Raw genomic sequence first — 12,177 nt, 5'->3', positions numbered from 1 at the left:
TAGCCGACTTGCCTGTCTCTGCAGTGGCTTCTGGAAACCCAACTCTCCCATGTTCTTCCCATCCCAAGTTCACAGTTGCATGTCTGGTGGGCAAAGCCGCAAGTGACCAGAGAGTGGGAGGGGAGCGTGGGACCAGCTCTTCCGCTCACGGGCACAAATGGTGCTACAGCCGAGCCCAGGTCCTGGGATGCGGGAGGAGCCGAGTCTGCCACCTCCAGGCCACTGGAACCACCGGAGTCCCAGCTCCCACAGGCCAGAGGGCGGTGGGGGAGAGGGCTAGGGGCCCGCAGGAGCTGAAGCCCTCTGATAGCCTTGCTAAGAGTCCGAGCTCCTGGCCGACAAAGGTGTGAAGCGTGAGGGAGCAGATGCAGGCTGGAAACGAGATTTCATATCACCCATGTGTTAATTAACTGGCTCCATTTTCACCCACCGCCTATTTTTACCTCCTTGCCACTCAGGTCTCACTCCATATTTTAACACACTCATCCCTTCTGATCATCGCATCAGTCGTCCCCTGCCTTTCTGGGAAAGGTGGGTGTGGAGGTGGGGGCCCTGCGCCCTCGCCCGCACCCAGCCTGACTTTCTGAGTGGACCCAGGCCATTCCCACCCAGTCACGCCTACTCCATCCCGGAAGCTCATTTCTCATGGCTGTTGGGGTCTTTCTCGGGTGATGAGCCACTGCTAGGGTGCTTCCTGCCCGGCACTCTCCCCTCCCCCAAGCTTGGCATTGGCATCACCCTCCGGGCACCGGGCACTTTGGGGTCCACCCCTCTGGGCTCCTGGCTGCACGGACCGTGTAATGGTGAGCTTGGGTCAGCTGTTCCTTTCCTCCTCAGCTTCTGCCTCCACGTCCAGGGTTCGCCCTGTGGTCCCAGTGCCCCCTTCTCCACCCAGCTGACCCCTTGGCCGGGTGTCTCCAGGGTAGCAGATGGGTGGCCCTTGGCTGTTGTTGGGGAGAGCATCCAGCCCCCCAGGTCTGTTAGCCGCAGGTTCCCAGGAAACAAGAGCCCTAGGAGGAGGCGTGGCCACTCCAGGTCCCAAGCAAGGTGCATTTAGCAAGTCACTGCCCCTCACTCCCACAGTTCTTGGTGGTCCTGAAGCCCCACCCATCCAGGACCCCCCAGACCCCTAGGCCTCAGCGCTGGAGCCCCGAGAGATGCAGACGGCTCCTGGGCCCGAGAGGAGGAGGGAAGGAGGCCACGGCTGCCCCTGGCTCCCACGCCCTGCTCGCCCGGCCCACCTCACCCACTGCCCTGCACCCACGCATGCCTCGTGCCCTGTCCATCCTTCTCACCGTTGCTCCTCGGGATCCAAATGGTTTCCACCATGGCCCCACGCCCCCCAGCGGGGCGGGGGGCAGGGCGGGACCTGGCCACCCCATCGCTGCCCCCGGCTCCGAAGCCACCATGCTTCCTCCGTCCCGGTGTGTGTCCCCGCCTCCTCTCTGCCTCTCCTCCCGGCCGCCTCACTCCTTGTCCCCTTGTCCACCCCGCAGCCTCTTCACTCGTGTCCAACTAACCTTTCTCGGCTTCTCTCCCTCCCTCCCTGTCTCCTTCCTCCCGTCTGCTCCTCACAGGGATGGCCCTGGGCCGGGCCCCTCCGCCTCTCCCTCTGCCTCTGTGCCCCGTCTCTCTGTCTCTCTCTGTCCTGTGACCTCCGATAGCTTCAGTGGCGCTGACCATCTTTTCCTAGGCTGCTTGGCAGCTGTGCTGATGCTGTGGTGTGGCCAGAATAACCGACTTTCTCATACCTTCAGCAGTCAATCTCGGCTCCCTCCTCCTCTCCCACTCTATTTTTAACCTGACTTTACCTCTCCAGCTATTTCAGTCTCCTCTTCCTCCCCGTGCCTGTCTGCGTGAGCACGTGTCCGTGTGTGTGTGTCTGTGTGATGCGTGCATGCGTGCGTGTGCTCTGCTGTGGCCCCGCCTCTGGGAGGGTGCCCCGCGTGTCCCGGCTCGGGTGGGGCGTTTTCTGTGTTGTCTGAACAAGGCCGGGTTCTCACAGCAGGTGCACCGTGCGTCCGACTCTCATGGCGTCTGTCCCCGAAACTGCTCCCTGCTTTTTCTGTTTCAGTGTGTCCCAGTTCACACACACCCCTTGGCATGCCCAGGCCTCCCCGAATGTGTGTCCTCTCAGAATCTAAGTGTGCACAGCGCTGCGTGTGCGTCATCTTGCTACTCTGGTCGATCTGCCTGGTTGCCCATGCCATTCCTCTCCGTTGCCTGGGTGTCTGTCGTGCTTGTGTGTGTTTGTGTGTGTGTGTGTATGTGTGTGTGTTCACACACCCTGCTGTTGGGTCCTGGTGTCTTCCCTCCAGGGCCTGGCATACTCCATGCATGTCCTGTCTGCCTGTCGTAGCCAACTGTGGGTGCTGGTGGCTGGTCCATTCCGAGGGCCATGGCTTGGGTCCAGCCTGTGTGTGCCTCTGAGTCTGTGGCTCTGGTAGCCTCGAAGCTGTTCTACCGTAGCCCGTCATGAGCCCCATGCTCCCCACCACACAGTCCCTTCCTCACTGCCTGCCCCCACCTCTCTTTCTCATGGGACATTCCAGTCTGGTCCCCGGGCAGGCTTCCTGAATCCTTGCTAGACGGAGACTGGCTCATCACTCAGCCGCTGGGCCAGAGAGCCCAGCTTCCCGGGGGGTCCACTCAGAGTCAGGGTGTAGACAGGGGCCTGGAGTGGAACCGTCAGAGCCAGGGGCTTTTCAGTGGGACCCTGTCTTCCTCTGACCCCAGGTGAGAGCCTAATCAAAGTGCAGTCCTCAGAGTGAGAGGAGGGTGGAGATTGGGGAGCAAAGTGGTGTAGAGTTGCCCCGTCCAGTAGGTGGCCATTTAAATCTAAATTATGCCAATCAAAAGAAAAACTTCGGTTCTCAGTTGTACTGGCCAAATTTCTAGTGGACAGGGCTGCGTGGACACTGGTCCCAAACTCATCTGGTCAGTCTCTTGTCTAAAGGGCACCTGTATTCCTGCTGAGCCTGAACAAACAGGTGGGGCCTCCAGGAGACAGGAGCTCTGGGCATGTTTGCCAAGGGAAATGACGTGGACAGGGGAGCTGGACACACCGTCTCGGGAGCCTCCCTCCTGGGCTGGGGCCAGCAGGGGTGGAGGGAGCCTCTAGGGAGGGCGGGTGCTCAGAGAGCACCACGTGAGCAGGGGCTGCAGAGTGGGGTACTTCCTAGGGGACAGGAGGAGTGGGAACATGGGCCAAAATTCACCTGCCCGGGGATGTCCAGCCGGATCACGCAGGGGCAGAGGCGAGGGGGAGGGCTCCTGCTGGCCCATAGGAGGTGGCAGCCGCTTGGGTACCAGAAGGTCCTGCTGCCTCCCAGGCTGCCTGTGCCCAGCCCAGCCCACCTCCGAGTCCACAATCATTCAGATCCCTTCCTGCCCCCAGGTTGCCTGCAGGAGGGAAGGCGGTGAACACAGCCCCAGTGCCCGGCCAGACGCCCCACGATGAGTCTGACCGCCGGACCGAGCCTCGTTCCTCCGTCTCAGACCTCGTCAACTCCCTCACCAGTGAGATGCTCATGGTGAGAAGGGCAGGAGGCCCGGGGCAGGGGGCAGGGGGGTGGAGCGTGGGGGTCAGTCGTGCAGGAGAATGACCCTGGTGGCCAGGTGCGCCTGCCCTGCGTCCTTTTCCAGCTCTTTCAGCCCCAGCAGCCTCTCTGTGCTTCAGTTTCCTCATCTGTCAAGACAGACTAAGAATTCCCATCCTCCTCCTGTCTCTGGGTGGAGCCAGGGCCTTAGAAAATCTGATACATGATCCTAGGAGGAGAGGCTTGTGGACCAAAGACTTGGGGCGGAAGGGGTCCTCTCTCTTGGAGGGACCGCCCACTGAGTGGACGTGTCTGGGGGCATTCCGGGACCCCGTTGCTGGGAGTCAGCTGAGGCCCAAAGAGAACAGGAGAGCAGAACCCCTCTGGTCCTAGTCCTTCTGAGTGGACCCCACCCTCCTGGGATCCCAGCCCTGTGGATCTGGGGTGTTTTCCCTAGTGGAGAGGTTGTGGCTTCACATGGCACCCCCTAGTGGCAGCAGTGAGTCACAGCCATTTGCCCCACCTGCACTTTCCAAAGGGCTCGTTGGAGGGCCCAAGGCCCCAGGGCGAGCCCCCTGTGATAGGGCAGCCGCAGAGGTCAGGCCGGAGTCAGTCAAAGGCTTGGCAGCCCAGAAGTCCCAGGAAGGCTTGGCGAGGACCTGAGGGTGGGGACCCAGTGCCTGCTAGATTCCTAGTGGGGAGAAACCATTTCCCATCCCTGGACCTGGGTGCCCTCTCTCCTCCCCTTAGCTCCTCCCTGTCTTCTCCATCCCTCCTGTAGAGAAGGAAGGGGGCTTGGTGGGCTCCCAGGCCCTTGCTAGACTTGACATCATTCAATTCAGTGTTCCCTTGCCCACCACTCTGACATCACACCCCCCACCATCCCAGAGGCCCCCAGAGCCCCAGGCCCCACCCTCCTGCCATTTAGGGTTCTGGCTGGCTCAAACCATCCATCCACACTCCCTTTTTCTAGATTGTGATAGGCACACACATCACTGGGAGATCTCATTAAAATGCAGATTCCCAGTCAGCAGGCCTGCTACAGGCCCAAGTCTGCATTTCTCCGGAATACAGACTAGAGTATCAGATTTTTCCACATTCCAGATCTGGGCTTCCTTCGGCCTCTCTCCTCTCCTTCTTCCTGCCTGCCCTGAGCCCTGCCTGCCTGGTCCTCCACCACCTTCCTGCCTATCTTCCCCCACCCATGGAGATCAGCCCGGCCTTCCTCTCCTTTGGATGGGCCTTCAGCACAGTCCATCCCGCCTCCCTGCACAGCCTCTTAATTGGTTCCAGCTTCCTGGTAGCCAGGTTCCCAGAAGGGACGGCCCTTTCCCAGCCAGCTAGCCTGCCCCTTGCTGCCTCCAGGGAGGGGCTGGCAGCCTCAGGCAGAAGAAAGGAGTGCAGGCCCCAGAGCTCTCTCACGTGCTCAGCGGATGCTCAGAGGTGGGCAGGCAGGGTCTAATTGCCTAGCCTTAGGCCACAGCTGGGTCACTGGCATTAACAGTGATGATGAAGATGAACAGGGCAGAAGGAAACCAGGCCCCAGGCTGACCTCCAGGTCCCAGACTGTCCGAAGCTCAGGGGTCAGGAAACAAGTCGGGCACCCAATATAGCCTTTCAGACAAAGGGACTGAGGGGAGGGGGTCAGAGAGGAGGCCTAGCCATACCCCCATCTGGGTTACTCCTGCCTGCTTGCTTCTACCAGAGCTGGGGCTGAGGTAGCACCTCCTCCAGCCCTTGGTGGGGAGGGCGGGGGTGGGGTGGAGTGGCTAGCTTGGTTACCATGGAAACAGATCCAGGAGCTGCCCCAGCTGGTTAATTAGGGCTCAGGGCTGTGGTTTGGGAAGACTGGGAGTGGGCACAGAGCCACTGCCCACTTCTGAGGTGAAGTCCACTGGCCCGGGTTAAGACTCTCAGCACCAGCCCACCTGTTTGGAAACCAAGATCCAAATAACCAGACTAGGTGGGGCTGGGGTCACCTGCGCTTCGGTCACCAGGGTCTCCACCCCAATTTTAGAAGGCAGGGGTTGGGGTAAGTGGTCCTGGAAGGGACTGCTCTCAGTCCATAGCCAGCAGTGGCAGGGGCCAGGCTGCAGAACAGGACCACAGCAAGATCCCTTAACCTTCCCTGGAACCCTATAACATAGGTCTGTCTCATGGTGCCACTCTATAGATGCAAAAACTGAGGTTCAGAGGGAGTGGGGCCAGTAGGAGGAGAAGGAAGGAGCTCCTGGGGAAAACTGGACCTGAGTTGGAAAGCCAGATTCTCAGCTGGCCTGAATGGAGCGTGCACAGAGCTGCCTGGATCCGGCCAAGGGGTGGGGCTGGGGGGGACCCACTTCCGCTGTGAGAAGAACAGGGGAGGCAGCTCCGCCCTGCTCCCACCTCCAGGCAGGACCAGGGGTGTGGCTGGTGAAGCCCCAGACACTGGGCCTGAGTGCGAAAGTGAGGCAGCTGGAAGGGCATTCATGATGGCAGGGCGCTGACCTGTGTTCGAATTCTGGCCCATCACTTAGTCACAGGGTGCTTGAGGCAGTAATCTCTGTGCCCCGAACCAGACTAGAGCCCAGTAGTGTCTGCTTCATCAGGAAGTTGGAGGGAGTAGCTGAGGGCAAAGCAAACAGGGCAGGGCTGGGCCCAGGGTGCTTACTATTGGTGTGATCTGGGTGCCTCTCACCTGGGGTAGGGGAGTCCACATACTGGCTTGAGGGGGATGGTGGGAGAGTCTCAAAATCACCCTGGGATGTGGGCCTGCTTTGGTGGCAAGAGTGGACTTTCAAGTCAGAGAGAGTCCATACTGCTGTGCAATCTTGGACTTGTGACTGAACCTCTCTGAACCCAGTCTCCTCAGCTAGAGAGTGATCTTAACTGCCTCTCCCGGCTATTGTCAGCATTCAGCAAGAAGGTGATGTAAGAGACTTCTGCCGCAGTTGGTGCACATCATACATATTCTTGTCATCTGTATTCGTTAGTAGTTCAGAGCCTACGGCTGCCTCTCCAGGAGGAAGGAGGGGGCACAGAAAAGTCTCCTGCAGGAGAAGGGGCGAAATCAAACCGGTTCCAGCAGTTTTGTCTTAAATGTGGTACCCTGGGCCCCACCCTGGCTCTTAATCACCTCAGGAGCTTTTAGAGACAGGAATTGTTGTTGTTCAGTTGCTGAGTCGTGTCCAGTTCTTTTGCAACCCCATGGGTTGTAGCCCATGAGGCTCCTCTGTCCATGGGATTCTCCAGGCAAGAACACCAGAGTGGGTTGCCATTTCCTTCTGCAGGGGATCTTCCCGAGCCAGGGATCGAACCTGGGTCTCCTGCACTGCCAGGCAGATTCTTACTGAGCCACCTGGGAGGCCCAGAGTACGAAATGCTTGGCCCATGTGGATCCCTGGGTCAGGGGTGGAATTTAGGATAGGACCCAGGGAAGGATGCAGGTGGCTGGGGAAGGACAGGATTCTAAAACCTGACCAGATGTCCCCAGTGAGCAACCACAGCTGGGAACACTTGGCTGAGAGACCCTCCCCCAGTTACTTCCCATTTTTTCAACTTCCTCCGGGGAATGGGACACCCATGCCACCCCCTATGTCTATTGGTTGCTGGGTTGGCCCAACCAAGTGCCACCCCCCGGGGATGAGGACTGAATGCAGGTGTGGCCTCCTCTGCAGCCATCCAGTGTGCAGCACTGTCATCCGAGGCTCCTAGGAAAAAGCTCTGCCGCCCAGGCCCACCCCAGCCCCTCAAAAAGGAGGCTACCCAGGGATTCGGCCTGGGAATCTGCACTTTGCATGTCCCTGCTTTACACAAATAGATGTTGCTTCTGAAAATTCACCTCTCTCATTTTCGAAATCTCTTTATCCTCAGAACCCCAGAGAGTCACTTTCTAAAGAAATACCGTGGTAAACTCTTTTGAGATGAGAACAATCTCCCTCATCTGTTTTGTAGCCCAGGTTTTTGTGTTGGTGTATTTCACAGGGGGCCCTCCCGTAGGGCTGATGGAAAGGTGGGAAGGAGGAGGAGGGAGCTGGGGTCCTGGGGCACACCAGGGGAGGCAAAGCAGCCTGTGGTGAAGCTGGGGACGGAGGCAGACCCAGGGCTGCAAGAAGAGGCTGGGGAGTGGGGTACACACAGCTCTGGGGTTCAGGGGTTGTCCTGGCTCTGCCCCCTCTCCCTGTGTGATCCTGGTCAAGGCACTTGGCTTCTGCCTCGGCATCCTCACCACCAAGATGTGAACAGGAGAGGTGCCGCCACCAACCCCACATGGTGACGGGGCAGGGATGGAGGTAGCTCCCGTAGCTGGACCGGCCTTGGGCACAGGGTGGGGCCTCCCAACCCCACTGGGCTGTGGAGGGGGCTTCAGGGAAGCAGAATTCTCCCCAACGCTGCCTGCCTCTCCTCTGCCCCCAGCTCTCCCCAGGCTCCGAGGAGGACGAGGCCCACGAGGGCTGTAGCCGGGAGAACCTGGGCCGGATCCAGTTCAGCGTCGGCTACAACTTCCAGGAGTCCACGCTCACCGTGAAGATCATGAAGGCCCAGGAGCTGCCGGCCAAGGACTTCAGCGGCACCAGCGACCCCTTCGTCAAGATCTACCTGCTGCCAGACAAGAAGCACAAGCTGGAGACCAAGGTGAAGCGGAAGAACCTGAATCCCCACTGGAACGAGACCTTCCTCTTCGAAGGTGAGGCCGTGCCGCCCCTGCCCCCAGAGTCCCCTCTTCCCCTTGGCTGTCCTGCGCACCACCCAGCCACACACACACACAGATGACCACATGCACAAACACACTTGTACAGATATACACACAGAGGCCCAGGAACTCGGCCCAGTCACCCTGGTGCATTTCACGTCTGGCTGGGATGAGATTACAGGGCTGAGTGGAGCCAGCATCGCAGCCAGAGGGCAAGAGGGAAAGCTGGGCCACTGCCCGGACACAGGACCCATCCTCAGCATGCACGAAGGAGGGGCGGCAACCACAGGATCCAGACGAGGAGCACCTGCAGTGACCACAGTGGAGGGGGTAGGAGCCCAGGCTGTGGCCCAGGCTGCCTAAGTTCAAATCTCAGCTCTGCCGCTTACTAGCTGTGTGACCTGGGGCAAGTTCCTGAACCTGTGCCATGGTTCCCCATCTGTAAAATTAAGATAATAGGGTTAAACAAATCAGCGAACTGTAAAAGCACTCACAACACCCAGAAAACACTTTATATCAGTTTGTTAAACACCCTTTGGCAGGGCGACAGCCAGCTCACCCACTAAATAAGTCCTTAAGGGTGAGCCAGTGGGTGTTCGTTTGTTTCTCCCCTCCTCAGTTCTGCATGGGGTCCTCAGTTCTGCATGGGGGCCGGTTTAGAGATGGCATAACCAGTGAGAGGCTCAGCTGTCTGCTGGTGCAGGTGGCCAGCTGGTCGGGCGAAGTTTAAGGGTAGAGCCTCAATCCACTGATCCTTTCTGCAAACATTTACCCAGCATCAGCTATGGGCTGGGCACTGTCCTGGGTACTGAGGGTACAGAAAAGAATGAGGCACCATTATGACCCTTAAGGCATTCCTTGGAAAACACAGATGTGTAGATAGGTAAACCATACATTGCATGGCAGATGCGCAAGGGCCCAATATAAACTCCTGTTGGTGACACTGAAAACCATTTCCCAGAAGCAGGATCATTCATGATGGGTTTTGATGGATGAATAGGAGTTTGCCAGATAGGAGACTGGTGTTGAAGAGAGCTGACTCAGGTTCAAGGACTTCTTGGAGCCTTCAACCTTTCCAGAACACCTGTCTGTGCTCATTTCACCTAAACAGATGCCAAAGGTCACCTAGGGAATTCCCTGGAAGTCCAGTGGTTAGGACTCCCTGCTTTCACTGGCAAGGACCTGGGTTCAATTCCTGGTTGGAGAACTAAGATCCCGTAAACCGCACGGTGAGGTGAAAACAAAGTCACTTGAACAGGAGCCTGGGGTATTCCAAAGTGAGCAAGACATAGCCCATAGCCCCCCCCCGCCCCCGATATGGGGCCCTCTCAAGAATTCAGAAGCTGGGGGCTAGAGGGACAAAGAATTTCCTCTTCGAGTGCACCTGCCCCTATCAGAGGCAACTCCGTGCTGCTGGCATCTTTGGTAGAAGGCACCAGAATCCTGCGGAACTCTTCCTCTCCCTTCATCTTCTCCACCAGCAGAGCTAGGATCTTAAGTATTCTCTCTCCTTCCTGCTCACACCTTGGTTCAGGATCACATCACCTGAGGCCTCCAGGCTGGCCCACACCCCCTACTTTCCCACGTCAGCTCTTCCTCCTCCTAAGCCTCCCAAAGCCCAGTGAGTGACTGAGGCTTCAGACCTTCCTCTGGCTCCCCAGTATCTTCCATCCTGTCCCAGCGCCTTCCCCTGGCTCTCCGCTCTGGCCTGAGGTCCAGCTCTTCCATCAGGCCCTTTCACAGGCATTTGTTCAATGATTGATTCACTTAACAAATATTTAATCGAGTGCCTACTACGTGCCAGAAATGGTGTTAGATGCTGGGATCCGGTGGTAGCTGAGGACAGAGATGCCTTCCTGGAAATTCTAGCCTACTGGGAAAGCCAGGCTGAAGGAAACATAAATCTCTAGTGCAGCCTGTGATAAGTGCTGTGAAAGGAACAGGCTAGTGTATAAAACAGGGAATCCGAGCCCCTCTGGGACGTCGGGAAAGAAAGCTGAGACCTGATGGAAGAGGATAAGCTGAGACATGGTGTGGGGGGGCCAAGGCAAGAAAAGCCAGGGTGGCTGGAGCCCAGTCACTGAGTGAAGAGCGGTCACAAGGTGAGCAGGGAGAGGACAGCGGGCCAAATTATAGAAGGGCTTGAAGCCGAGGCAGGGCACCCGGCTTTTATCCTAAGTGCACTGGGAGCCATTGAAAGGCTTTAAGCCGGAGAGTATCATGATGTGATTTCTATTTTTAAAAGCTCACTCTGGCTGCTGTGTTGAGAATGGGCTCTAGGAGAAAGCTCACGAGCAGGGAGGGCTGTTTGGAGACTCTTGTGACTGTCTGGCCAAGAGGTGCCAGTGGCTTGGATGGCGCAGTGGCAGTGGAGAGGCGGATGGCTGCTGGTCTGTTGAGGAAGGACGGACGGACAGGCTGATGCATTCACTGGAGGCTAGGGTGAAAATGGGGAGTCCTAAGACAGGAGTCTAGTGCTGTTTCTCCACCTTTGCCATTTCCCTCTGTCCTGTGTCCTCCTGGGCCTTGCTTTCTAGCAGCTGTGGCCATCTCAGGCAAGGCCACGTGCCCAGACTTGTCTCAGGATGATTGACAGTGGCAGGGCTGCCCAGAGGGCAAGGGGGGCACTGCCCAGCCGCCAGATGGACTCGTGATGAACGAGTGAATGAATGGTCTGCTCTTGATTAGCTGTGGGACTTTGGGTGGATAATTTAAGCCATCTGGGCCTCAGTCTCCTCATCTGTAAAATGGACATGATGCCATCCACCTCGCAGAACTGTCGAGGGAGACAAATGAGACGGTCCTTGCTGACCCTTCAGGGAGGTCTGAGTGCGCATGTTCCTGCCCGGGAGCGCTGCCCTGCCCAGGCTCCGTGTGACTGCTCTGTCCTGCTCTTCACCTGCACTGTCTGTCCCCCAGGTTTCCCCTACGAGAAAGTGGTGCAGAGGGTCCTCTACCTCCAGGTCCTGGACTATGACCGCTTCAGCCGCAACGACCCCATCGGGGAGGTGTCCATCCCCCTCAACAAGGTGGACCTGACCCAGATGCAGACCTTCTGGAAGGATCTGAAGCCATGCAGCGATGGGAGTGTAAGACCCTACCTGCAGGTCCCCGGCTGGGCAGCTAAGAGACCAGGTCCTGGTCGTTGTTCAGTCGCTAAGTCGTGTCTGACTCTTTGTAACCCCATGGCCTGCAGCCTGCCAGTCTTCCCTGTCCTTCACTATCTCCCAGAGTTTGCTCAAACTCATCTCCATTGAGTCTGTGACGCTTTGCAACCCCATGGACTGTAGCCCACCAGGCTGTCCATGGAATTCCCCAGCCAAGAATACTGGAGTGGGTTGCCATTCCCTTCTCCAGGGGATCTTCCCCACCCAGGGATTGAACCTACACCTCCTGCATTGCAGGGGGATCCTTCACCATCTGAGCCACCAGGGAAGTCCAGATGGGGTCCGAGTCCCTCCTCAATGGCAGGGAATCAGGAGGGTTGTGGGCCGGGTGGGTAGGCGGGGCCTAGCAGACCCAAGTTCCCACCAGCCGGCTGGAGGCCAATGCCAAAGCTCAGCACCTGGGGAGGCTGGGCAGTGATAGCCTGGGGAGCAGGGCCCAGACCTGCCAGATGAAGGGGAACCAGCTGTGCAGCTGTGACAAACAAGAGGGGGTGGGTAAGCACCCAGGTGCAAGGGGAGGGGTCCCCTGGTCCCCACGCCCTCTTGTTCTCCCTCTCAGGGGAGCCGAGGCGAGCTGCTCCTGTCTCTCTGCTACAACCCCTCTGCCAACTCCATCATCGTGAACATCATCAAAGCCCGGAACCTCAAAGCCATGGACATCGGGGGCACATCAGGTGCTGGCACCTCTCACGGCCGGGGGCGGACGGGCCAGGGAGCTTCTGGTGCACAGGAGTCATGCTGGATGTGAACAGCAGGGTCCTAGCAGTGGGCTTCACCCCCAACCCCCAAGCCCCACCTC

General features: G+C 58.3%; 1 protein-coding gene across 9 annotated transcripts in view; it reads left to right on the top strand.

Moving 5' to 3' along the window:
- Window positions 1–12,177, top strand: part of SYT7 (synaptotagmin 7) — a 40,383-nt gene that overhangs the window by 22,105 nt on the left and 6,101 nt on the right. For all 9 annotated transcript variants that reach the window (XM_060404297.1, XM_060404293.1, XM_060404295.1 and 6 more), the window contains 4 exons: window positions 3,398–3,533; window positions 7,935–8,205; window positions 11,131–11,300; window positions 11,938–12,052. In XM_060404297.1, the coding sequence (XP_060260280.1) occupies window positions 3,398–3,533; window positions 7,935–8,205; window positions 11,131–11,300; window positions 11,938–12,052 (692 nt within the window). The remainder of the gene's footprint in view (window positions 1–3,397; window positions 3,534–7,934; window positions 8,206–11,130; window positions 11,301–11,937; window positions 12,053–12,177) is intronic.

The sequence above is a fragment of the Ovis aries genome, chromosome 21, assembly GCF_016772045.2.
Source record: "Ovis aries strain OAR_USU_Benz2616 breed Rambouillet chromosome 21, ARS-UI_Ramb_v3.0, whole genome shotgun sequence".
Classification (NCBI taxonomy): domain Eukaryota; kingdom Metazoa; phylum Chordata; class Mammalia; order Artiodactyla; family Bovidae; genus Ovis; species Ovis aries.
This window is presented reverse-complemented; position numbering and strand designations above follow the sequence as displayed.